Source organism: Pholis gunnellus (genome assembly GCF_910591455.1).
Source record: "Pholis gunnellus genome assembly, chromosome: 12".
In the NCBI taxonomy this organism is placed as follows: Eukaryota; Metazoa; Chordata; class Actinopteri; order Perciformes; family Pholidae; genus Pholis; species Pholis gunnellus.
This window is the reverse complement of record NC_136539.1, coordinates 10,549,662-10,574,298: the sequence shown is the minus strand read 5'-3', so window position 1 is coordinate 10,574,298 and position 24,637 is coordinate 10,549,662. Positions and strand designations below refer to the sequence as shown.

Sequence of the window (24,637 nt, the reverse complement as noted above, 5' to 3'; positions counted from 1 at the left end):
ATGGTATTAATGTGTGTCATACAGTGCAAGGGTCACCCTTTGGGCATTTAACGTGACACTCTGACATTGAGGAAGGGTGATATTAGGTTTGATTCTGGCTATCTGTTAAAAAACTAAATTAAAATAAAAACATTTTGACACCAATGACTTCATTTTCATTTGATTGAGCATGGGAATGTGCTTCAAACTCAAAAGAAACATTATAGTAGCAGAATACATTTTGTCAAAGTTTTAGTTTTCTCTTTTTAATGTGAATGAAAAGCAGATTTGTCCTCCAGTCGACTCCTCTTTTCAATCATAAAATGGTGAAAAAAACTGAATAAGTAATAATAAAAAAAAAAAAATCCTCTCACCAAAGTGCGAGGCCTTGACCACAAGGCTTGTTACTATCCCCAAACTGGCAGACTGATGAATAACTTGTACAACAGCCCTGCCCTGCAGTCACCATTCAAGGCCACATTTTCACAAAGTACGTCTTCAGTATATAGAAGTTCTAACTGCTCACTATGAGGTCTGTGTATCCATTCATCTCCACTGTAACACTTTTGTGTAATTTGGGTATATTGCCCTATAAATTAGGTGTTAAGATGTTGAGGACACTTGATCGTGATTGTTGGGGGCAACAAAAGCTTTGGATAAAATAACTGGTGGGGACGTGTCTCCATATAAAATGTTGCGTCTTGCTTGGAACTCGATACCACAGAGAGGAAGACATGGCAGCTTAAAAGGTCCAGTATGAACTCTAGGGTAGCACTATGTCCAGTCAGAACCTCAACTCATGATCCTTTACTCATAAACCGGCTGGTGGGTAAACCAGGGAGGAACCCATTTCAAAGGTGCTGCTAATGGTCTGTGTCTTAGAGCTAATAATGGAGCTGCAGAAGGAAGCAAACATCAATCAGGAAGCAAAGGAAGGAGTAAAGTGAAGGTTTACCACTACTTATTTCCTTTTTCTACCTCTTCACCGGCTGAAGTATATGCTCAAATAACAAACACAACAGTTGCGTTAAACATGATAATTAGCAATGTAGTGAACTAGCATATAATTAGTGGTATTGTTCATTTCAATCATGTCAAACAGGATGTAAAAGCAGCAGTAAGGGTCCAAGTGCTGAGGCTATGAATGCATTTTTGGAGGATTGTTTTCAAGGTAGTGGCAGGACAACAGGCTGTTTTTAAGAAGATGTTGATAGGAAAATACACCGGTATTATCTTTAAAAAAAAGAATGAAAAGGCTTGGTGTGTGCCCAGTCCCAGCATGTTCAGCTTATATAGGAACCATTAAAGCGCCCATTTATATGGTGTATTCTTTATAACCATTTGCTTAATATCTTGAATTTTTCACAGTTTGTCAACTATGAGCATATAATGTAAGTTCGCATCAATTAGAATCTAAACCAGAACAATAATAAAAAGCATGAATATTAAGATTTAACGGCTCTCTTGACATTTGCATTATATTCCATTTAACTGACTTTTGAAATGTCCAAGAAAGCAAATAAGTGAGGAACTGCTGATGACGGCAAGATTTATAAAACTTAATGTCAGTTCATAGCATCAAACATCAGTTTTCTCAATCCTCTACCTGCCTGACCTCGACCTCTTCTCAAGTCACATCGGATTCCACTTCTTATTCATCTCAGTGTGGAACATGATAAAAAGTATTTGCTTTTGATCCCAAATTCAACCCAATTTGTTCGCTTTGCACCAATTGAACATTGACACACACAATCCATTGTCCAGACAGTTTGATTGTTTTTATCCTTGTTTATATCATACGTGTAGGTGTGCAGGGCCTTTCTATTGCATGGTGTTGCCATATGGCAACACCTACTTCATCAGCATGTCATGCTGTTTAGTTGTGAAAAGGAAGGTCTTTTGCTTTGATATGACACAATTGATCACATTACATGAACAGGAAATCCTGTTTACAGTTTACTAATTGTTGGATATTCAGGCAGACTTCCTTCAACAAAAACAATCATTACAACAAAACTACTTCTAGAAAACTAAAACTACCTGGGGTAAGTCAACTTTTAATTTTTATCATTAAAACCAGTTTAGATGTAAAACTTTTTTTGTAAAAGGGTCAAATTAATTTGTTGCCGTAACTTCATGTGAATATGGAACTGAACTGTGTGCATTAAAGCAATTGGACTGTGATTGACTTAAATATAACAAGGCTAAGACTAACCTTTGATAACATTTAAAAGGGAAAAAAGCCATTTTTATAATTATATCTTTTAAATTCAGACACTTTGCAACTGTACTGTATTATCTGAATCCTAAATGACATCACCGGAAATCATAGTTTTACCAGAAGAAATTGCAATACACACACAAATTGTAATTTGGTCCACTTTTGTGTACATTTCAAGCTGCATCATGCTTAATCATGGAGAACAAGGTGTCACAAAAGAAAAGGGAGCCCTCCACAAGCTGTTGTTTCTTTATATTTACATTATTTAAGCAATTTTAAGTAAGAAAAATAAGAAAAAAGAGACATGTTTTTCAAACTGTGAAGTCCAATTTCTGTCATTGAGATTTGGGGGTTCAGCCAATCTAGCTGTTTGCATCATCTATTGTGAAAAATAGAAACGTCAAAAATTCAAACATGAAACTAAAGTCTAAAGACTTCAAAGTGGCAACTGTCCACGTACCAACAGCCAATGTGACTGATTGAGAGAGTTCTACCTATTAATGAGCTCAACTGTTGGCAGGTGAGGTACCGCCGAGACTCCAGTCACATTAACATCAGAATATTAAGTGAATTTTGTTCACGATTTCACCGTCCTTTCAGCATGTTGTGTGCGTCATCAGGGTGAGAAAGAGACAATCATTCCATGTTATTAGTTTCTCTCCAACTACAATGCTGCAGGTACCTGTACAGAAACCAACATCGCATTCTGCTTTATATGAAAATGGACACAAAACAAAAAGTTGCAACTGAGTGCTTCTGCTTGTGTAAGAAAAGTAAAGCTGTTTTACCAAAACTCTCACTGTAATCCCAGACTGATGCAAAAAGCACTGGCGTGCAAATACCTCTGTTGCAATTGTGTGAGAGTATGTTTGTGGGTGTTTGACCCGTGTGACTTCTGTTTAGTTTTGCATTGCGTGCTGTGTCGCAAGCTAATCTGTATTTGGCTCAGCTCTGGTCAAGGGACTGTGGTTGAGGTTGTGTCCCCTGAGGTTGATCCACTCAGGAAAAGGGTCAGGGTCACACTAATCTGATGCATTCCTGCGCTTTACCGTAAACACATTCTAAAAAACATGACATATTAAGTTACAGGTATTGAGTCAAGTTTTCATTATCAGTTTGACATATATTAATGAACTCATTATAAGTGTAGGCCAGGCTCAAGGGTCGAGACCTGTCACAGAAATTGCGATACTATGTTACTGTGTGACCAATTTGCAGTTAGTTTGCTCTTAAATAACAATACGGCCAGATTATTTCCCTAACATTTTTAACTGCGTAATCCCCAGTTATCTTCAGGTGATTAGTTCTTAAGTCAAGTCTCAATTTAGCACTGTTAGCAAACAACCAATAGGATTAAAATATTTAGAGGTTAATGTTTTGAACTCCAAAGCCCCCTGAGCAAGGCTGAGCATTGATCCTAATCACATGTTGTGTATGGATTTGCATGTGAATTACAGTATTTAATTTGTGTTGATGTCAACAGTAAATGTGACAAATTTCTCAAGGTGAGTTTGGTCACTCTCTGTATGATGTCACATATAGTTTCCTACAGATACGACAGTCTTCAGTTATAATTACAATGATATATTGAAATAATACAATTGTATGTCCAACTGAATATACTACTTGACATACTGTAGTTGAAAACTTGCATTTTTACTTTTCCATTTATTTTGTGGACTCTAAATGTATGTTTATAAATGTAAAATGTAATTACTTTCACCCCTATTGCAAAGAAACTGTACATTCCATTAACTTATTGCCTTAATTGTTCTGTTTATTTGAAGCATTTCACTCCAAAGTATTAGAGCTGTATAGTGGGAAAAGTGCTGCATGAAATCTTTAAGTAGATCGCTTCTAAAACTCAAATGATTCAATTGTCATTCGTTATGCAGACATAGCCTACTACCAAATTGTAAGCACTAACGCCAGACGACAACAACTAAATCTAAGTAATTCCTGTAAATGCAGCTGTGAAATAGTCTTTTCAAGCACCACTTGAGAAAAATAATAATGTGGTACAAAACCAATACTGATACTGGCTTTTTAGCTACATTTATAAACTGTCTCTTGTGTTTCAGGTTACCCTTTACATAAACCGAGGAACATGTCTGAGTGTGTCCTTCACCCTACCTGCTGACACCTCAGCCTCACTGCAGCAAATGATCTTGATCGTTCGGCCATCGCTCTCGGTTGTATCTGTCATTTGACCATTTGGCCTTTTGGTGTTGTATGGTTATCCGGTGTGACTCCCACCTGACTGATCCTGCGCTCGCTGGTCAGAGGTCAAGGCCTTGTTCGACATGTTTATGAAGATAGCCAAGGGTCAAGGACTGTGTTTGTCTGTCTTGTGACAAAAGAAGAAACAAGGGATAGGAATCCGGTAATAGATGAAAGACGAGAGTGGAGATGAAAGGAGGGGTTATCTGGTTCTCTGCGGAGCATATTGATCTGTTTGCGTTTTCATGGGGTGAACGAGTTTGTTGTTCCACAGTCATGGCAGAAATGCTGAGGTGTCGGCTGCATCGCACGGTGGAAGTGTTGGAGCAGAGACTGCACTTAAATTAGGGTTCAAGAATTTGAGGTCAGCGTTTGCCTGTGGCAGTAAGTCCCCCCGTAAAAAACACAGAGAGCCTGTGAACCATGTGGATGGAGTGGATTGAGGAGTGCTTTGAAATCATGAATCGTCAGCAACTTACCCACAAAGTGTGCTGGTGCTGCCCTCTTGTGGCCTATGCAGAGTACTGTATCTGAACGTCACATTTGAAAACATTTTAAACCAACAAACCAAAACGAAAAATATCACCTATCATAAATGAAGGAGCATGTTCTACAAATCATTTTATTGCATTGAGTACATAGTGTGGGATCTGGAAAATATTCAAAGGTTCATGAAGTTCTTTTGTGTTCTGTGTGTTTATTAGGTAAGATTATTCCCCACTGTAATCAAGTCTGTTAACACTACTGATACTGTATATACTCATGGAGCATTTAATCACAACCAAGCAACACAAACAAATACAGGTTATGGTCAGTGAAGAGTAACCGCTGTAACATTAACACAAGAAATAGCTTGCTTCTTAAAGTAGCTCTGAATGGGACTATGCCTGGTATCCAGAGGCCTTCCTCCTACTGAAGAAGACTGAGGATCTCCAAATACTGTATATTAAGGGATTAACAAAACCCAAACATGTGTTAAGACCTTTTAAAGCATGTCAACTTGCATAGAAACTTATAAATACAATCCTCCTCATCTGTCTGTGTTTGACTCTGATGTACAACAATGACGTGATGACCCTTCACTCTTTTGTGTTAAATCGACAGAGATAACAAAAGCAATTCAGAACATGAGCAAAGTAGCTGGTAGATGTTATGTGTAAGTATATATACATGTGCCTTTCTTTGGGATCACAAAAATATTTGGCTCACGTAATGTGAGAAGAGTAAATCCTCGAACGCACAAGCTGTTATACACAACATTCTGACAGAGCAAAGGTTCAGGATTTCTTTTTTTGTTGGTCTATTTCTTTTTGTGCATCTGTTCTGGATCCGTTCTGGAACGACAGGGTTGTGCAACGATATACATGCAGACGTCACAAAACACACACCACTTCCACGCAGCTCAAATCCATTCATATATGTACACTCACACACAGACACACACACACACACACACACGCGCACACCGTCGATGCTCTTTCAGTGCTGTTTTGTTTGTTAATAAGGCGCTGATTGTCAGACGTTGATACACTGTTTTTGGATCAATGGAATCTCAGATACACTAAAGTCCAACATATTCTCATAAATCTTATAAATAAAAATGGACTCAATAACACACAAAGTATTTCAATAATAACCTGAGGAGAGTATGTTGGACTACGTTAGAGAGGAATGCATTATATTTACAACACAGTGATAAGTATATATGTGTGTCGGCAACATTGCGGTGATTTAGCGAATGGCAAGCGTCTGTAACCAGTGGTAAGTCCCATCCTTTTCATTAGTATGTTTAAAAGAGCTAAAAATATAGAATAAAATGAGGCTATATCTTTGAATGCTGTGGCACGGGAAGGGAGAAGGAAAAAAAACAAAATGCAAAAAGGGAGATAAGTAAAATTGTATAGCACCTGACTCACACAATATGAACACCAGTTTACCAGTTTAGGGGGCATGTACTCAGTGCAGTGGTAAACTGGGAGCAATTCTTTAGAGACATGTTGTGATCATGTTGTGTTCTGCATGGAACAAAAGGCCGCTTGGTCTCTGTGTTTGTAATGTTTAGTCTCCGACTGTTTTGCAAACCACATCTCTGTCCCTCTCCTCTCACACATGCAGGGAAATAGCACCATCGTCTGAAAACAGCTAGTTTTTAAGCCAAGTTGAGGACGTCAGCGTACACGTTTTTGCTCGCATGTTAGGAAGGAGGACTCTGGAGCGGGGGTTTATGTCCTCTTCATGCACACCTGACAGCGGCTTATGTGTGTTCGGAGGTTGCCTGCTTTTAGCGTTGTGGGGACAGGTTTCCTGGAAAGAGGTGGAGAGAAAAACATTAGAAGTCCGCCTTTATTATCAAGCTCATAATGTCAATATGTGGAGGAAATTAGATAATTGCTGTTGAGTTTTACAAATTCATTTTTTGTATAGTATATTTGAGAGAAGGCAGACATTTCTATGGCTGATAGCTATAAAACTAGGCAACTCAAACCAAAACATGTAGATTGATAGATAGCACTTCAAGTAAGAGGGGAAAAAAAGTATTTTAGATTTTTGGGGGAACTGTCCCTTAATAAGTTACTCTTTCATGTGAGGGGGGGGGGGGGGTTCAAGAAATACAATGTTTTTCTGCCTTACCTAAACATCTCATTGTCTTCAATGGTGGCAAGCCAAAAGCTGTAGGAGTTGGCGTAGTAGTTGCAGGTTCCACGGCCGTGACACTCAATGAATGGAGCGCTGCGGAATTCCTCCAGGCAGGAACCAGGAGAGGCCAGAGCCTGGCCTGATCCCTCAGCACCAGCACTGGTGTGCTTCACAAACACACACAATGAGAACAGCTCATTAACCAAATTCAGCACATCTTGAAAAGAGTTACTGTTTGATTTCTGAAAGCGTTACTCAGAGGGGATTTTCTTGCAAAGACACTGTAAATGGGATAGATGTACTGTATATGTATGGATTACTATGGTCCCCAATTGGGGATAAGGAAGGACAAGTTATCTGTACTTGCATTTACAGCAGTATGTAACGTAAGTCCTTCAACATTTGCTTACGTGGAATATTCATATTAGCTGTAGCACATCTACTGTTCCTCTTAATATTGTCAATTAACTTGATATTGATTTCACTTCTTGGATAAAATAATGTAAATGCAACAAAAGATAGTCCGCACAACTTTGGCTTTCTTGGCACGTCAGCGGTGTAAGGAAGAGATGAATGTATTGTTGAAACCTGATCCTGTTGGTCTTACCATGACAAAGGAGTAGCCAATCCATAGAGAGTCCCAGCCGCGAGGGCAGTTTGGGATCATGATGGTCTGACTGTGAATTGCTATCACCATGGCTGGGGCTTCACACACAGAACACCTGTCCACACACACACATATAGGAGAGGAGCAGGTCAAATGAGTGTCATGAATACCTAAAACAGAACAGTATGGATAGAAATGCGGACATACCTGCTGATGAAGGGTTTGATGCCTTCACCAGTGATGGGTGCCATGGTCATGGGCATGGGCTCAGGGGAGGTGAGCCAGTAGGAGTAGTCGTTGCGAGAGGCAAAGTTGCACACGTTGTTGATGTTACAGAACAGGAAGGGCATGGGGCTGAACTTCCTTAGACAGCTGCCCGCCGTACCTAAAACACAGAGAGGGGGGACGTGTAACTAAAGCCACAAACCCATTTTCTCCATCCACATGTTGTGTTTCTCACCTAAGTCCTGTCCATGGGAGCGTTCGTTGCCTTGAATGTAGAGCAAGGAGTAGCCATCATATATGAGGGAGGTTCCCTCGGGACAGAGTGGAACATCCACCGTTTGGCTGTGACGGGTTACCAGGAACCCGTGATCCATGGATGAGGGGCCAGGGTGACCCACTTGACCTGGAACACCGTCAGGTCCTGAAGGGCCAGGGTGTCCTCTGGGTCCTGAAGACAGAGTAATTAATGATTAATGACAGCAACACACACACAGCAGTTCTTACCCTTCTATCACCTTTCATCCCTGTGTGCTTCTCACCCTGTGGCCCTGGCAGGCCAGCATCTCCTTTGGATCCAGACTGACCATGATATCCAGGAATGCCATCGTCACCTTTTGGCCCCAAAAGGCCTGTCACACCTGAGAAAAAATAACACAAATGCTGAATCAATAAGAAAATTAGATGCGGAGGAGAGGTGAGCAGGAGAACATTTTGGTTACACAGTGTATCACACAATTTTAGGCATAATGTCACCTTGCTGTCCTTTCTGTCCAGGAAGCCCAGATGGCCCCTGGGGACCCAGTAAGCCTGGTGCCCCTGGGAACCCGATATCTCCTTTGATGAAGGTGCTGGGGCCGGGGGGACCAGGGGGTCCTTCATTGCCTAAAATATACAATCTCTTTAGACAACTTCCAGTTGCTCAATTAGATTACCAGAGACATGTGTAAGCACTGACTGAATTATGTATTGGAATGATTCTAGCAAGCAAGATAAAGATAATAAAACACTGAAGGGTTTCCCCTCCATGTTTACCCTTTTCTCCTGGGAATCCTCTGTCTCCAAGTTCTCCTTTGTATCCAATGTCCCCAAAAGTACCCCCTGTACCTATAGTTTCAAGAATAGTGCATTTTAATTGTCAGTAATGGGAACAAAAACCAATCTTTCCTCTCATATTTCTGTACAAATACAGTACTCTTTCACAAAAGAGCACAAATACACACACACACACACACACACACACACAGTCATAGACTACCATACTGTATTATGTAATCACCTGGGAAGCCAGGGACACCCTGCAGTCCCATCCCTCCCTTCTGACCATCGATACCTGGAAGGCCAGATTGTCCCTGTAATACACGCACACACAGAAATAGCATTAAAGCAGCACGAACCTGCATATGAGCAAATAACATGTACAGTATGAAGCTTAAGTGATGGAAAACAGCCTAATGACGTACAGGAAGTCCAGTATCCCCAGAGTCACCCTTATGTCCCGACTCTCCCTGGAAACCAGCTAGGCCCTGGTCTCCTTTGTCTCCCTTTTGGCCGTCTCTGCCTGGCCCACCAGGGACTCCTGGTACTCCTGAGGATCCTGTTGGATAAAGAGAAGAAGAACACATAATATATAACACATAATGTTTTGGGTATTCTAAACACTTTTGCCTTGTAACAGTGGCTCTGTACGACCACATTTTAGCAACAGGTCCTCGTTCACGTAATAACTTGCTGGACTGTCATGTATATGGCATACCTGATTCTCCGGCTCGTCCCGTCTCTCCTTTCACTCCCTTAGGGCCCTCCAGAGAGATACCTGTGAGCCCCTTCTCTCCTGTCTCCCCCTGGGGTCCCCATGAGCCTGGAGGTCCCTTGTCACCTCTGATACCAGGGACACCTGGATTACCTGGAGTGCCAGGGAAGCCAGGACTACCTTTGTCACCTGGAATGGGAAAGAGAAATTTCACCTGATGAAACTCTGCTTGGCTCCAGTGATTGACGGATTATTCGAATCAATGGCGGAAGGGCTCTAACCTTGGCTACCAAGCACCCCAGGTGGTCCAGTGAAACCTTGTCCAGGTAACCCTGGGGGGAAGGACAGACAAAAAGTACATTACAGGCATTCTCTGTAACTTTTGGATTGGTAGTGAGGGGTCCGCAGATATTAGGGCTGCCTAAGAAAAAGACCTTAACCTGCCACGTGTCGGCCATCATTAGTTTTCACTTTATTTGGCTCTGCTAAGCTTATGGGTGGTTTGACCACTCAAACAGTAAAATGTGCGAGTAGTGGTTGAGAGTCTGGTCGAAGGTTAAATAAAGGGTCCCGAGCCAGAGTGACGCTGGTCGGATATACTAAGCTGAGAGGTTTATTGTTCATTGTGTGACATGGCAGCTTATCAACAAACAAGTACATTTTTGCCATGTAGCATCCTCCGAACTCCTCTGACACTAACCTTGGTCTCCTCTCTCCCCTGAGGAGCCAGGGATACCATCCACTCCAGCATCTCCCTTCTCTCCGGGAACACCAGGCGGTCCCTGCAAGCCGCCTTCACCTGGAGGAGAACATATTGACATACTATGTTACTAACCAGGCTGGCAGAGGCACATTAAATCCTCAGTGGATTTTTAACAGACAAAACCCTTTTAACAAAAACTGATCTCGCACGATTACGTCTGTCTTTGTGAAAGTAAACGTTGTATCAAACCTTGAACAAATGAAATGATTACTGTGATTAATACGTGGCTATTTGTTTGACTAGCTGAGTAAATGATCCTGTTACTGACCAGGCCGACCGTCACGACCAGATTCTCCTGCAGCCCCCGGGAGCCCTGGGGTTCCCTTCTCACCCGATCTACCCGTCTGACCTGTACAACACACATACAGCCCAATGAGAACTCACTGTGGAATAACAACATGTATAAATACTACATCTAGTGTTGTGGACAAATGTGATGAATGCAACAACACAGATTGAAATCGGACCTGTATAACCAATGAGTCCTTTGTCTCCTTTGATTCCTTGCACTCCTGGCTTGCCGGGCATACCCTCATGACCCTTCAGACCCCTCTCTCCAGGTGATCCTGGGAAACCTGGCTGGCCTGTCTGACCCTGCGAGAGTAGAGGAGGGGAGGAGAGTGCAGTAGAGTAAACACAGGTAGGTACTGATGATTGTTGAGAAGAACCAGATGAATATGGAAACATAGTTTATATGATATTAAAACTAGTAAAAAAGTCTGTAGGTCGCCAGTTTACGTTATTTATTCTCTTTAAATATATCTATAGTGGATATTTGGCTTTTGTAATATGGTGTTTTATCTTTTGTACTGATTATTTAACTGATTTTTTAACTGTGAGTCGGGCTCATAGAGCCACAGTGAAAGACTCAAAAACTTATTTTCATAGAACTAGTGTTGTAAAAAAAAAAGAATTGTTATAGGAAATGGATTACCTTTTCTCCTGCATGTCCTGGGAACCCAATACCTGGTTCACCAGATGTTCCCTTGTCTCCTTTCTCTCCGTCGGTGCCTCTGAATCCCGGATGTCCCGATGTACCAAAATCTCCTTTAGTACCCTTTGGACCAGCCACACCTGCACAAACACACACACACACACAAGACATGCAATAGAATGTGAAATGTGGGTTTCCACTCTCTTGAAATATCCTCAACACAGCGTTTTACACTTCGGTCTTTGTTTGTACCACATACAATACGTGTTTGCACACACTCGCACTGTCACTGGTTGTTGTCATGAGGCACATGTAGTTTGTTTTATTTGTGCGATCTTACCTGGTATTCCCATCTCTCCGCCACTGCCTTTCTGACCAGTTGGTCCCATCCTACCAGGGTCTCCGGGGAAACCAGGGTCTCCTTTCTCACCTGACACACATCAGTGGGATAGAAACATTAATATCTACTGTATTTTCCCTCCATTTTCATCACGTGATTAAGCAAGGGCAGAGAATTGACTGAAATAAGAGTTAAATTAAATGAGTAGGACAAACAGAAATGATTACGACATGAATTCTATATGGTTTAGATATCCTATAAAGAAATTCAACACATGTTAGGTTTGCTGTTTAGGTGATCATGTGTTCACCTGGTTGTCCAGGTAATCCAGACTGTCCATCTTTGCCTGGCACTCCAGGGTTACCAGGAAGTCCACGGTGGCCCTTATCTCCAGAGCCCCCAGGTGTACCTGATGGGAAAATGGAATTAAAAAACAAATTTATATAAGTCCAATTTAAATAATCATTTGGAAAGAGGTTGAGAGGTTGTTATTTTCTGGTATTTGTTAATTCTACTTCATTAAATGTATAAATATTTGCAATGAACTTTATAGAAAATTATTGGCTGGAAGATGCTAAAAGAAACATTGCAATAAAGTATTAAAAAGAGATATTTCTTAAACTGTGGGTCAATAGATTGAATCACCAATGAACCTGTTTGTAGTAAATCAACCATATACTCTTATTGAGCCAAAGGCAGTATGTTGTTTTATACCTATGTTTCCGAGGTCTCCCTTCTCGCCCTTCATGTGCTCCATGTCAACGTCGCTCATGTTCCCAGGAGGTCCCTGAAGACCTTGGTCTCCCCTTTCTCCTTTAGTTCCAGTCACTCCAATCTCACCTCTAGGTCCAGTAATACCGGGATCACCTAAGAGAGCCGGTGGGAAGTAAAAATATATTTTTTAAACTGAAAACATCTTTTTTTTTACCAGTATGACGGAGGCTGAAGAAAGAACTAGTTTTCACAGTTTGGTTTTCCTCACCTCTGAGTCCAATAGATCCAGATGTTCCAGGTGGTCCAGGAAATCCTGGTATTCCCGGTGTCCCTATGACCCCCATTTCACCTTTCCAACCTGGTAAACAAACATACATACTTTATAGTGAAATTAATGTAGATACAAATAAAGATAGAGGATTCAATTATCGAACACATATATCCCTTGCAGCCTTCCTAGTACGGCACCACTGGAAGGAAATTGTGAAAATTCTCTAAAAGTCAACCCTGCTCCTTCCTCATTTCAAATTGAACGGTAGTACGACTACTCAACGTCATACATTACTGCCACAGTGGTGACAGTAATTAAATCAGGATAATGTATATTTCTACCACATTATCAAACAACGTCATGTCATACTGAGCACTCTGCTGCTCTGAGTTTCTCTTTTTAACATAAATACTGTACAATTCACAATTCATAACTAATTCCATTCCACATTTCCACTTTGTTGTTTTTCATTCGGTGCTCAGCTACTCCCAAACATTTCCTGCAAAGATATTTCAGCCTTCCAGCAGCTCAAAGGGCATAATCCCTCCTTTACGTTGAAGGCTTTTAATGTGAAACGTGCACAGGAAGTGTTGAGTTTTATTGACAATATCATACACACTGAACACAAGAATGGCAAGTAGATGCATTGAAATTACTTCAGGTTACGTAGGTATTTAGACTGAATGAATTAAAGCGGTAGAAAGGTACATTACATTGATTGTATTAGGGACCGACCTTTATGTATTTGTGCAAGTACAACAATTACAAGAGAAATACAAAAAAACACCCGCACATCAGTCAGTCTCACCTTGGTTTCCAATGAGTCCATCCCTGCCAGGGAAGCCTGGTGGCCCCGGTAGTCCTTTGGAACCTGGGTTTCCTGGGAACCCGCTGGTTCCCTTATCTCCTTGAAGCCCCGGCATGTCCAGACCAGAAGGACCTGGGTAGCCCTTTTCTCCCTTAACACCTTCCCTACCTGTTCAACATGCACACATACAAATATATTTGTAGTGACTTCCATAACAATTGACAGGTGAGGTATATGAAGAGTTTGCTTCATAATCTGACATTATGACAGGAGTTACTGATTACGTTACAATGGCTGTGTTTCATTCAAGTGTCCATGCATGCACTCATGCACGCATTCATTCATCATGTTATTTGAAAATTATTAAAACCTTATTATACAATAATTACTTTACCTCCAGTGACGTGTCAAAATGTCTTCCATTAAAAAGGTCCATATGTTTGGATGAAAAGTTTGTGCTCACCGTACGGTCCTGACTCTCCAGCTGGTCCTTGTGGTCCAGGACCTCCAGGGGAGCCTTTACCTGGAGCACCTGGTAAGCCATCCACTCCACGAGATCCTGGGGGTCCCACGTCGCCTTATTTTGAAGACCAAAGAAAAAATAAGTTGTACATAGCACAGATGATGGGCCTTTTAACTCTGCAGCATCGACTAAGCAAGCAGTCTTGCAGTACCTTTGATTCCCTGAGGTCCTGGTCCTCCTGTCGGGCCTTCTCGTCCAGGAACACCATGTAGTCCAATGGTACCCTTTTCTCCTGGGAAGCCAGTAATTCCTGGGGAACCCTGAGAACCTTTTAGGCCTGGAAGACCCCGCCCTGGGTCACCCTGCAGATAGACATAAGCACTGATGACTGATGACATTCAAATCTCACAGTGTATCATGTCCATGAAAAATAAATGTTAGCATTGTTCTTGTTGTTGGATTTGAATTGTATTGTATAACAATAGAGCTTTGGACTAATAAAAACAAGGCACTTGTGTAATGTTCATAAACCAAGTCCTCTCAAATATATATTTCAATGCAACATCCAAAGAAAGAAACATCATCCAAATCTAACTTTAAGAAGTTGCACAGAACACTAATCGTCAGGTAGAATGTTGAATTATGTAATTAAATTCTTAATTGTAATACAAATGCAGAGAATTACACACTTTTTGCCCAGGTGTACCACGTTGTCCAGTCAAGCCATCCTGTCCTGGTCTTCCAGGCTCTCCTGGTAATCCTGGACCTCCTGGAATTCCATTGAGTCCTAGAAACATGGATAAAACATTTGCTCTGTTTATGTACATAGAATTCATACACTGTATCCAATTGCTGACCTTTTTCTTTAGGGACCTGTAAGTATCCACATACTTCCTTTGATCCACGGAGAGGCAGAATAGGGTCATCGTGGAGCAACTTACCTGCAGGGCCAGATGGGCCTGGAAATCCAATTCCAGGGGGTCCGTGTTCACCCTTCGCTCCAGGGAAACCTGGCAACCCAGAGTCTCCATGCAGGCCTTTGTCACCTGCAACCAACAACACGTTACAAGGTAAACAGGACCAATCACCAACAGTTCTACACCACAATCTATTTCGTTTTTTGTAATCACATGCTGATACTTGTTGATCAAACACAAGATTAAGTTCACTGATTAACCCCCAGGAGACTAATTGTAAATCATATTTTTTGCAGTGGACTTCTAAATGAAAACATGCTGACTATGGTGTTGCTCACCTTGAAGTCCAGGTATGCCGGTTTCTCCGCGTGTTCCAGGTACTCCCTGAGGTCCAGGAGTGCTCACACCTTTACCGGCCTCACCTTTTAGACCTGGTGCACACAAGGTATATGTTATCACTGGCTTCATGTACAGTGTGTGTTTGCTGAGTTTCAGATGTGCGGTTGAGCTAAAGTTTGATTTAACTTCTCTTTGACTATATGAGTGCATTTTTCACAGTATCTGTTGGTCTCTCACTGTTTACATGGCATGCCTACCAGATGGTCCAGGAGTTCCAGGAAGGCCTGGTCTCCCATGACCGCCCTTCTCTCCGGGCTCTCCTGGTCGACCGAAGCCTGGCAGGCCAGGTGGACCCCTCTCTCCTGAAGGGCCAATAAGACCAGGGTCCCCATCTCGTCCACGCTCACCCTTGATGCCTTCTTTGGCCTGAAAGCAATCAGAGAAAGGCGATTTCCAATCTACCTTGATTTCAGTTGACAATAAATCCTAAAACTAAATTATAGACGAGTGGAGCTCATGCTGTCCTGATATCCTGATAGTTTGCCTAACCAAACAAACCAGACACACACTTACTGGTTCTCCTTTGAAGCCAGGTACACCTGGGAGGCCATCTCTCCCTGGCTGTCCATCCCGACCTGACTGCCCCGGTGTACCAGAAAGACCATTCAGACCTTTGTCCCCCTTCAGACCAGGATTTGCGAAAATGTCTCCTGGCTCACCAACAGCACCAGGTGCCCCAATCAACCCAGGAATACCCGCAGAACCCTGCAGACAGGTCAAAGAAATGTCTTGTTGCTCCATTTATCTTAATGAAATGAAGGATAAATTGTGAAATTACTCAGCTCAGACCTTGCCCAAAAGTATTTCACACATTATTCTACTCACAGGTCTTCCAGATTGTCCAGAATAGCCAGACGCACCCTTTTCTCCCTTGCCGCCTACTCGCCCAGGAGGTCCTGCCAGGTGAAAATGGACAATTGTACATCCGTAATATTCATTCAATAGTAATCTAGTGAGTATCAATGCAAAGGAAAAAAATGTTAAAATAAAATAATATTCACAGCTGTGGTCAGAAGTACTCAGAAGGCGAAAGAGATCCTCACAAATTTAGCTCAGAGCCCCGATAGTCGTGTGGCTAGACGCCACCATTTTATTTGAATATGATCACTGTTCACTCACCTCGATCTCCTTTAGGGCCTTCGGGGCCAGTTAATCCAGGTGAACCGAAGCTTTCACATTGAACACAGGTATCTCCTCTGTCACCTGAAAGGAGGCACGGACTTATCAACTAAAATAATATGATGCACTTAAATGCCCTTACGATGTTGTCCAGCTGCAGATAGTACATGATGCATTTTGTAAATGTGCCCACAAAGGTATCACTACGCCTCAAAGATAAAAATGTAGAATTTCTTTAAATCCATTTGATGACTCGTATTAATCAGCATTAATTGTAGACGTTCTTACCTTTCTGTCCCAATTCCCCTTGTAACCCTGGAGATCCAGTTGGGCCAGGAGCTCCTTTCTCGATGTTACATTTATTAGGGTCAGCTGTGCGGCCATGTCAAAGCACACAACAATTTGTCACACACACACACACACATATATTCACTTATATAGAGAGGTATGCACTTTATCAAGGTGTTCCTTGATGTCAATTGTTGAAATGTTAGTTATATTATTCAAAGATAAGACATACGCGGTAGTCCAGATGGTCCAGGTGATCCAGTGGTCCCTGGTTGTCCTGGAGGTCCAACGAGAGACTCTCCTTCTAAACCCCTTTCTCCTTTCTCACCAACGTTTCCCTTCTGACCGCTCTCCCCTCGAGGCCCTTCCACTTGCCTGCCTGAATTACAAGTCAAGAAAGCCAGTTAGTGTGTTATCCAGGTTAGCATGTGTCTGACTGACAAATGCCGCCTCAATGCAGTGGCCTTATATTCTGTTGAAATGTTGTGTCATTGTACCTGGTGGACCTGCCTCTCCTTGAGGACCATTAAAACCTGTGGATTATGAGAAAATATATCATATCATGGGACCTGATCCAAAATAGGTGTTTATGCGTGTCCGCATATGCGTATGACCATTTAGTGGCACACTATGGCCTCACTTTACCTTTTTCACCGTGTGCCCCTGGAAAACCACGAGGACCGGGAGAACCAGGGGAACCATCACCCTAAAATTATATAATTACAGAGATTAAGGATGCATGGCCATTGTTTAAGATTATGTTTACATTTTAATCCACCAATCTACCTAATCTCAAATGAATTGACTGCTAAACTTCTTACCTGTCATCTTTCCTTTTAATGCTGACTATCGCTGCAGTACTGAAGCAAAATATCACATTTAAGTAACTGTGAAGAAAGCAATTACACATTCGTAGGATTGGATCCTTCGTCTAGAATAGATTTAGCCATTATCTCTAATTTAAAGGGCCACTCCCTCTATTTCAAATTGCACTTCCATAAAGTTGAGAGTTTAGTGAGAGACAGATTAACAAAATGGTCAAAATTAACTTAGAAAAGGCAAAAGTTTTACCCAGTGTAGGAGCCAGGTATGGCCTGTGTCATTTTGTACACCCTTTTTTGTCACTTCCGGTAATTGAGTCACGTGATGTTGGGCATATATGCTGTTCCGTAGTATAGTTGGATGAATGAAAGGAGAGGGGGTGAGAGAGGGAGCCTTATTTTTTGTTGACCGCTATTTACACGCGATACACTATTTTCATTACTATTATCACTGCTTGACGCCGTTGATCACTGTCGATCACCTTTGTACAACAAGGAGAAAGTGAGTTTGAACACGTATGTGTGTTATTCAGCACAAAGTTTGTTTGTCGTTTACAAATAAAAATACAAACTCAGCCACTGGAATCCACGAATCATTTACTACCGGCGCGTCCGCAGGTTAGTCTCCCCTACTTAGCCTCTCGTGACTCATTTTAAGTTGCTGATAGTCACCTACACACAGGATTACTCAAGTCAAGGCCACAGCCATGATGTTCAATAATGAGGTCAGGAGTCCAGATTGCCCATTTAACATGCTCTCACATTTTAACTGAATGAATATGTGGCTACATCTGCTGGTAGCTTTTTAGAAATCATCCATGTCTTTGTGGCTGATGGGAAAGAGAGCGAGAGGATAAGAGTGAAAGAAAGAGGGATGAGAGAGATTACTTACATGACCTGGTGGTCCGCTTTCTCCCTTTTCACCCTGAAACAAGACGGAGAGTTTACTCTGTCTGACCATAACACCTCCAAGATCATCTACGTTTCAGATTAAAGTCTTGAGTATGTGCAGAGTAAATAAAAGATGCATTAGTTACCTGAGAACCAGTGTATCCAGCTGATCCGGGGAGGCCTTTTTGTCCCTGTGTGAAAGTATTATGTACTTTAGCGATACATATTTCATAAGATTAAAGCAAACAACAGTTGGGCAGTATAGTATAGGAGGTGAATAATAAAGTAAATGATTGTTACCTTCAGCCCGTCCTCTCCATCCTTGCCAGATTTACCCTGAAATTACAGAAACACTCACTTGAATTAGTTTTGCTGTCTCTTGAAGTCTTTCATCGTTTATTGTACCATCCCACAGAGATTATTTATCACTTACTCTTGGTCCATCAGGACCGATTTCCCCTTTGACACCATTGAGATGAGGGGTGCAATAGCCCTGCAAAGGAAATCAGGTGTCTCTTAAAAAAATTGAACAAGCAGGATAGCAAGCAGCCTGTGTGGACAGTAATCCACTGTACACCATACAACTCAACATTTAAAGGTAAAATACTAACTTTGTCTCCTTTAACCCCTTGAAGTCCTGTCTCACCCTTTACGAATAAAAAAGCACAAAAACATTCAGGAAATAACACAGAATCCAAGGCATCTTGTACATATTAAAATATTTAGCGTTTGCGATTCATTTATAGCCAAATATAGCACAATGTCTGTTCTGTTTTTGAAGTGCTGAGTACCTTTGGTCCATGTATGATCTGTGTGGGAGGATCTCCCCTTATTTCTAATGGGAGTCCGGGAGGTCCGGGTGGGCCACGAAATCCTGGGTTCCCCTTCAGGAAGACCGCAATGATCACAACAACTTCCACAAGCAATACATTTTCACAAGAGCAATGCGTCAACAATTAGTCACAAAATGTAATCAAAAAAGCAAATCATCCAGTGAAAAGAAAGTTTCTCCAAATTTGGTGATTTTTTTTTAAAACTGATGAATTATATGTTGTTGTTTTTTTAAGATAATACCATCAAAACTTTATTTAAATATGTCCTACCTGAAAACCCACGTTAAGAAATATATTAGCCCATTCTTACTGTTTTATTACTGACTTACTGAAGTGCTACTGCTGCCTCTAGTTATGTCTACAGTGAAAGCATCATATTAGAAATGCAGCATGTTTGCAGACAACATGCAAAAAAACTAAATTCTTACCTTATCTCCTTTCTGACTCAGATAGGACAGCTTGTCACCCTGCAAGGAGGTAACAAAAAAAAAAGAAGTTCCATGACATGTCAGCTGTGTGATAAAGTCAGAGAATGGTGAATTTTGTTTTACTATTGTAAACTCTTTATATATGATTAGTCTTACAATTTCTCCAGGAGGGCCAGGGAAGCCAGGTTCACCCTGTCAAACGGTTACATAGTTAGTAAAACAAACTGATAATATCAGTACTGTATATTACAGATAAACAAATCATCCAACGGTATCTTCCAGGTTTAAACATCGACACATATTATACTTTATAATGTTTGCTCTTTCCAGCACAGATTGGTGTTTTATTTAATGGTTATCATGTGTCTCTGCATAACCAATATTCCATAGCTCATAAGGTCTATCACTGACTCTGCAGGATGACAAACAGTCCAACTCACTTTGGGTCCGTTATAGCCTCGAGGTCCTGGAGGTCCAATAGGTCCAAGAGATCCACTTGATCCCTGGGAGAGAATGACATGTGTGGGAAGAACTTACATCAAAATTGAGATAACATTTAGTCTTAGGTTGTCTCTTTTTCTTTCAACATGCACACACAACGCACAGGTAATCCAGGTGTGCCAGGGAGTCCGCTGTCTCCTTTCAGGGGAACAATCCCGATCACACCACCAGGGTCGCCCTGTAGGAGAAAACACACAAATAAACGGTTTGGTAGAACAATGTCTCATCATACATGAAGATGGGACATTCTTATTTGCATACAAATGTCATAGCTACATAAAGTTCAGCTGACCTTCATTCCAGGAATTCCTGAGATGCCCTGAGAAGAGAGGACAGTAGTAACATATCTATACATGTAACATATTCTGTTAGGATGAATATTTGGGTTTCGGACACTGTTTAGGTAACATATTGCCATGTCATGTAGAAATGTTATTATGGTTGTGATGTTTTAACTTCATACTGCAACACGATTCTATGTGAGCTGAGAAGAGCTGCTCAAAGACAACCGGGCCATTCCCAAAAAGGTATACCAGTCAGTATAAAAAACAGGAAGCATTTAAAGAAATTCTGATGCTTTTTCATATTTTCTCCACAGGACAGTGGCAATAGCTGAAATGTGTGCGGGTTGGTTGACAGTCACGGTTGCTTACAGGAGGTCCTTGAAGACCGGAAAAACCAGGAGTGCCAGCCCTCCCTGTGTCTCCCTGAAACACGCACACACACACACACAACACAGTCAGAAGGCACAAACAGTGAACAAATCCGGTTTGAAACACAGTACAACTTTTAGAAGTGGCTTACTTTAGTCCCATTGCATCCTGGGATACCTTGCAAACCTGGTGGGCCATCATTTCCATTGATGCCCTAAGAGTGGGAGCACATAAATAGACCATTTGAGACAATTTGCAGTTACAGTGACAAAGTCTCCGCAGCTTCCTGACTAGTCCAACAACTAAGCTCCCCACAGACACCTAAGATGTAGCCTAAGACCGTCTTGGAGGGTCTTACTTTTAAGTGAGCGATTGCATCTTACAACATTCTTATTGTTATGGGGTACATTTACTGGATGCTGCAGGATGTGAGACAGATCAGAGGAACTTACTGGTAGTCCCGGGTTTCCTGGGAAACCTGGCAGACCAGGAGGACCCTGCAAGATGACAGCCATATCAGCATTACTGTCTCATGACAATACCTGTCTCATTTATCACATCGTACTGTATGTCATGATTATGATGGTTAGTTACTTACCCGCACTCCTTTCAGCCCAGAAGCTCCGGATTCACCCAGATCTCCCTAAAAGAAACAAATGACATCATGATCATCTTAAGAGAGAAATATGTGTTATAATCTTAATAGCTGATCTATGTGTATAGAATCTGTTCACAATGTCACAGGTGTGGACAAGGGGACACAAACTAGGTCAGTTAAGGTTATTAACCTTAATGTGTGTGTGTGTGTGTGTGTGTGTGTGTGTGTGTGTGTGTGTGTGTGTGTGTGTGTGTGTGTGTGTGTGTGTGTGTGTGTGTGTGTGTGCGTGTGTGTGCGTGTGTGTGCGTGTGTGTGTGTGTACTGACCGTGGGGCCCATTGGTCCTGGAGGACCTTCAGGTCCATGTATCCCTGGAAATCCCATATTACCTTGAAGACCAGGAAATCCACGCTCACCCTGTGAAGCACAGGCCGTCAGGTTAATGATGTAAGGATCAAAATATTCATATTTACTGAGATTACAAGGAACAATTTAAGGCACAGAACTTTTATAATTTTTATAATTTTATAATTTCATACATTTATCAGACATGGGTTTGATACCCAAAGCAAATTGAATGGGGACCAGTAACGATGTAATTCGTAATGACTTAACTCAGTTTTAGACTGAGTTACTGTATTTGTATCAATTGTTGTAGTAACATTATAATCTATAATGTATTTAAAGGGATTCCATTTTTTTTAGATGCATTTAGGTCAACTGAGATAATTTTACCTGTAAGAGCTTATGATTTCATCCTTCGTTCAAAATTGTTAAATTGTCATAAAAATGAATATAATTGGAAAACTCAGTGTGACTAAATGTTCTTGTTTGTATATCTATAACATAGCAAACTACAAAATAACGTTTCATTATTTCTTCTACTCTTTAAGTTTACATAGACGTTGGTCCATCCATTGCCAAAAAGTAAAGGATTATTTTTATAAAAATAATTTAAAAAAATTGCTTTTGACTTCATAATGAAAACTATTGTTTTGATTGTTGAATTATGCCCAATGTTAACAAACAACAAAACAATAAAAACTACTTTTGGTAGTAGTAACTCCATTTGTGCCCTTCACAGTGACTCAATCTGACTGCGTGTTGTTTCCACTACCTGCCACTAGATGGCAGCAGCATCGTGTTTTTGAAGGACACGCTCCAGTAATCTTCAAGATCCTCTCTGAGCTGTCAAGCAGGAGAACGTCATGTGTAACATACTGAAACCTTTTGGGTCGATTTCCATTCTCTGACCACAACACATCTGACTTCAATCAGTCGGGAGAAAAACTGTATTTTGAACTCCTGTTGTGCAACGTACGGAAGTGACATCATTGGAAATAAAGCTCACATGGGTTTTTTGGGGCCTTTCACAAACTTTTCAAAACACAGGAGTGCTTTGAATCCACAGTGGGTTGGCCGAGCTCCATTGAACAGTGAGTACATCTGTTGTTTTTGTGGGGCTACTGTTGCTGTAAGAATGAGCCATAAAAGGCCAGACTGTTGCACAACGAGGATGGATAACACTCTGCAGTCTTCTGATATAACTGAGCCAATAACTCACATGTACACTCACACAGCAGGAGTTGCAGTGAAAAACAAATGAACTTTAATAGCGGTGGTTCCCAATTTCCTTTACTTGCGACAACATAAAACAAAGCAATGTGACTAGTGACCCCTCATGTCTACTGGTTGTGACCAATTCAACCAAAGAGGGATTCTTTCTTTACTTCAATCTTAAAGTGATCAGGAGATACACAAATATCCCATAATTCACAGGCAAAAAGGCAAAAACTAGAGGAAAGTCTGAAATGTTCTTATTCTTTTGTGGCTGAAATATTTTCTTTCCTAGTTGCTGTCCCATAAATATACTTGTTACTGATTGAATGAGATATGTCAGGCTTTGACAGTCTCTAAGCAATTGCTTTAGAGAAGTAACAACAAAACCGCCTTTGCCAAAGACACTTAATACCAACTTTTCACGTTCCAGGACAGTGATTAACATTCATGCTGCTGCTGACAGCTCAAAGGCTTATGGCCAGTTCAGGCTAGTGTCCCCACCACTTGTGCATCTGTACAGTATCTGAGAGCCTCCCTCTGATGGGAGTAAGGCCCTCGGCCCAGCTGTGTGTCCGGACATGCTCTAATTCAAACTGATCTTTGTTCCTGTCCTGGTCTCTGCTCCGTGACTGAGCCCCATCCACTGCTTTTCCACCCAGGCCCAGCTGCAGTATGTCCCACTGAGCTGACCCCATCAGTCAGAACATAGCAAGCACTGCAACGACCGCTTCGGTCTGCTGTGAACTTAAAAAGCCCTTTGCAAAGGCTGCAAACTAACCAAGGTGGTTTGATATCAAATAAGTGAAGACAACAATGCACAAGCATTGATTGACAGTGACACATGAAAATCTCACCTTTGCTCCTTTCACACCACTGCAGTCGCATTTTCCACATGATGTCCCGCAGCCCTGAGGATGAAGAGAAACATACATATGAATGACACGTCACTTGGAAGACAAAATATTTAGAAAGAGAGTGTGACAAAACAAGAAAATAATAATCATCAAGAGAGGCGCAAAAATGAAGACAGTGTTAGCCAGCTGAGTATGACAGCCAACCGCTGAGAGTCACTTGATGTCAGCCATCAGACTTTGTTTATTAATCATTCTTTCATAGCGTGCTAGTGTCCTGCCTCTGTCAGGTGGCTCATAGATATCCGCACTGACGCTGAAAATCCCCACAGTGAGCGGCCAGACCGGCTTCTGCAGTGTTTTCATACGAGTCTGCTGATCGATCTCACAGGTGAGCATTGAGAAATCAAAAATTGTGGCGATTCTTTTAAATTCAAAAACAGAGATGGATGCATCATCAGAGTTTTTGACTGGTGAATCTAAGTCGATCATTCATCTCATTTGACCTCCATACTGTTGGTCTTTAGAGCTCTTGCTGCTTTGTTTAAGCACCAAAACAGCCAAGATGCTGACAGTAAAACCAAAACAGTGAGCTGAAAGATGCTACAACACTCTGTAGCGCTAAAGAGAACTGCAGTGGGGTGAACGTTCTCAGTGGGTTTGTCACCACAAGCGACCTCGTTCACGTACACTTGTCATCAGATCCGTTGATAATTGTTGTTCATTGTTAATGAACTATAGCAGCTTTAATTCTATTGGTGACTTATTGAAAGGCTTAAATGAAGGATGGCTTTCTTTAGTGCAATCATGTTACTTTGAAGCCACATCGAGCGTCACTGATTACTAC

At 41.5% G+C, this 24,637-nt stretch overlaps 1 protein-coding gene across 1 annotated transcript in view; it reads right to left on the bottom strand.

The window, feature by feature from the left end:
* Positions 1–5,703: 5,703 nt before the first annotated feature.
* col4a1 (collagen, type IV, alpha 1) overlaps positions 5,704–24,637 on the bottom strand; it is a 36,754-nt gene continuing 17,820 nt past the window's right edge. Inside the window, exons 2-52 of the mRNA XM_079170137.1 lie at positions 23,794–23,847; positions 21,707–21,796; positions 21,381–21,425; positions 21,235–21,279; positions 20,934–20,996; positions 20,783–20,836; positions 20,422–20,448; positions 20,233–20,307; positions 20,069–20,131; positions 19,785–19,820; positions 19,629–19,667; positions 19,159–19,251; positions 18,979–19,014; positions 18,801–18,860; positions 18,668–18,703; positions 18,514–18,558; positions 18,369–18,401; positions 17,301–17,361; positions 17,153–17,188; positions 16,888–17,034; positions 16,656–16,739; positions 16,368–16,451; positions 16,074–16,144; positions 15,762–15,953; positions 15,446–15,614; positions 15,188–15,280; positions 14,874–14,978; positions 14,622–14,719; positions 14,144–14,294; positions 13,933–14,046; positions 13,470–13,637; positions 12,659–12,748; positions 12,391–12,543; positions 11,987–12,085; positions 11,677–11,766; positions 11,337–11,476; positions 10,870–10,996; positions 10,671–10,751; positions 10,340–10,438; positions 9,921–9,971; positions 9,643–9,828; positions 9,350–9,483; positions 9,166–9,238; positions 8,922–8,993; positions 8,643–8,771; positions 8,429–8,527; positions 8,125–8,337; positions 7,872–8,049; positions 7,665–7,779; positions 7,052–7,224; positions 5,704–6,724 (exon numbers count right to left, since the gene is read on the bottom strand). Of these exons, the coding sequence (XP_079026263.1) occupies positions 6,643–6,724; positions 7,052–7,224; positions 7,665–7,779; positions 7,872–8,049; positions 8,125–8,337; positions 8,429–8,527; positions 8,643–8,771; positions 8,922–8,993; positions 9,166–9,238; positions 9,350–9,483; positions 9,643–9,828; positions 9,921–9,971; positions 10,340–10,438; positions 10,671–10,751; positions 10,870–10,996; positions 11,337–11,476; positions 11,677–11,766; positions 11,987–12,085; positions 12,391–12,543; positions 12,659–12,748; positions 13,470–13,637; positions 13,933–14,046; positions 14,144–14,294; positions 14,622–14,719; positions 14,874–14,978; positions 15,188–15,280; positions 15,446–15,614; positions 15,762–15,953; positions 16,074–16,144; positions 16,368–16,451; positions 16,656–16,739; positions 16,888–17,034; positions 17,153–17,188; positions 17,301–17,361; positions 18,369–18,401; positions 18,514–18,558; positions 18,668–18,703; positions 18,801–18,860; positions 18,979–19,014; positions 19,159–19,251; positions 19,629–19,667; positions 19,785–19,820; positions 20,069–20,131; positions 20,233–20,307; positions 20,422–20,448; positions 20,783–20,836; positions 20,934–20,996; positions 21,235–21,279; positions 21,381–21,425; positions 21,707–21,796; positions 23,794–23,847 (4,851 nt within the window). The 3' untranslated portion in view covers positions 5,704–6,642. The remainder of the gene's footprint in view (positions 6,725–7,051; positions 7,225–7,664; positions 7,780–7,871; positions 8,050–8,124; positions 8,338–8,428; positions 8,528–8,642; positions 8,772–8,921; positions 8,994–9,165; positions 9,239–9,349; positions 9,484–9,642; positions 9,829–9,920; positions 9,972–10,339; positions 10,439–10,670; positions 10,752–10,869; positions 10,997–11,336; positions 11,477–11,676; positions 11,767–11,986; positions 12,086–12,390; positions 12,544–12,658; positions 12,749–13,469; positions 13,638–13,932; positions 14,047–14,143; positions 14,295–14,621; positions 14,720–14,873; positions 14,979–15,187; positions 15,281–15,445; positions 15,615–15,761; positions 15,954–16,073; positions 16,145–16,367; positions 16,452–16,655; positions 16,740–16,887; positions 17,035–17,152; positions 17,189–17,300; positions 17,362–18,368; positions 18,402–18,513; positions 18,559–18,667; positions 18,704–18,800; positions 18,861–18,978; positions 19,015–19,158; positions 19,252–19,628; positions 19,668–19,784; positions 19,821–20,068; positions 20,132–20,232; positions 20,308–20,421; positions 20,449–20,782; positions 20,837–20,933; positions 20,997–21,234; positions 21,280–21,380; positions 21,426–21,706; positions 21,797–23,793; positions 23,848–24,637) is intronic.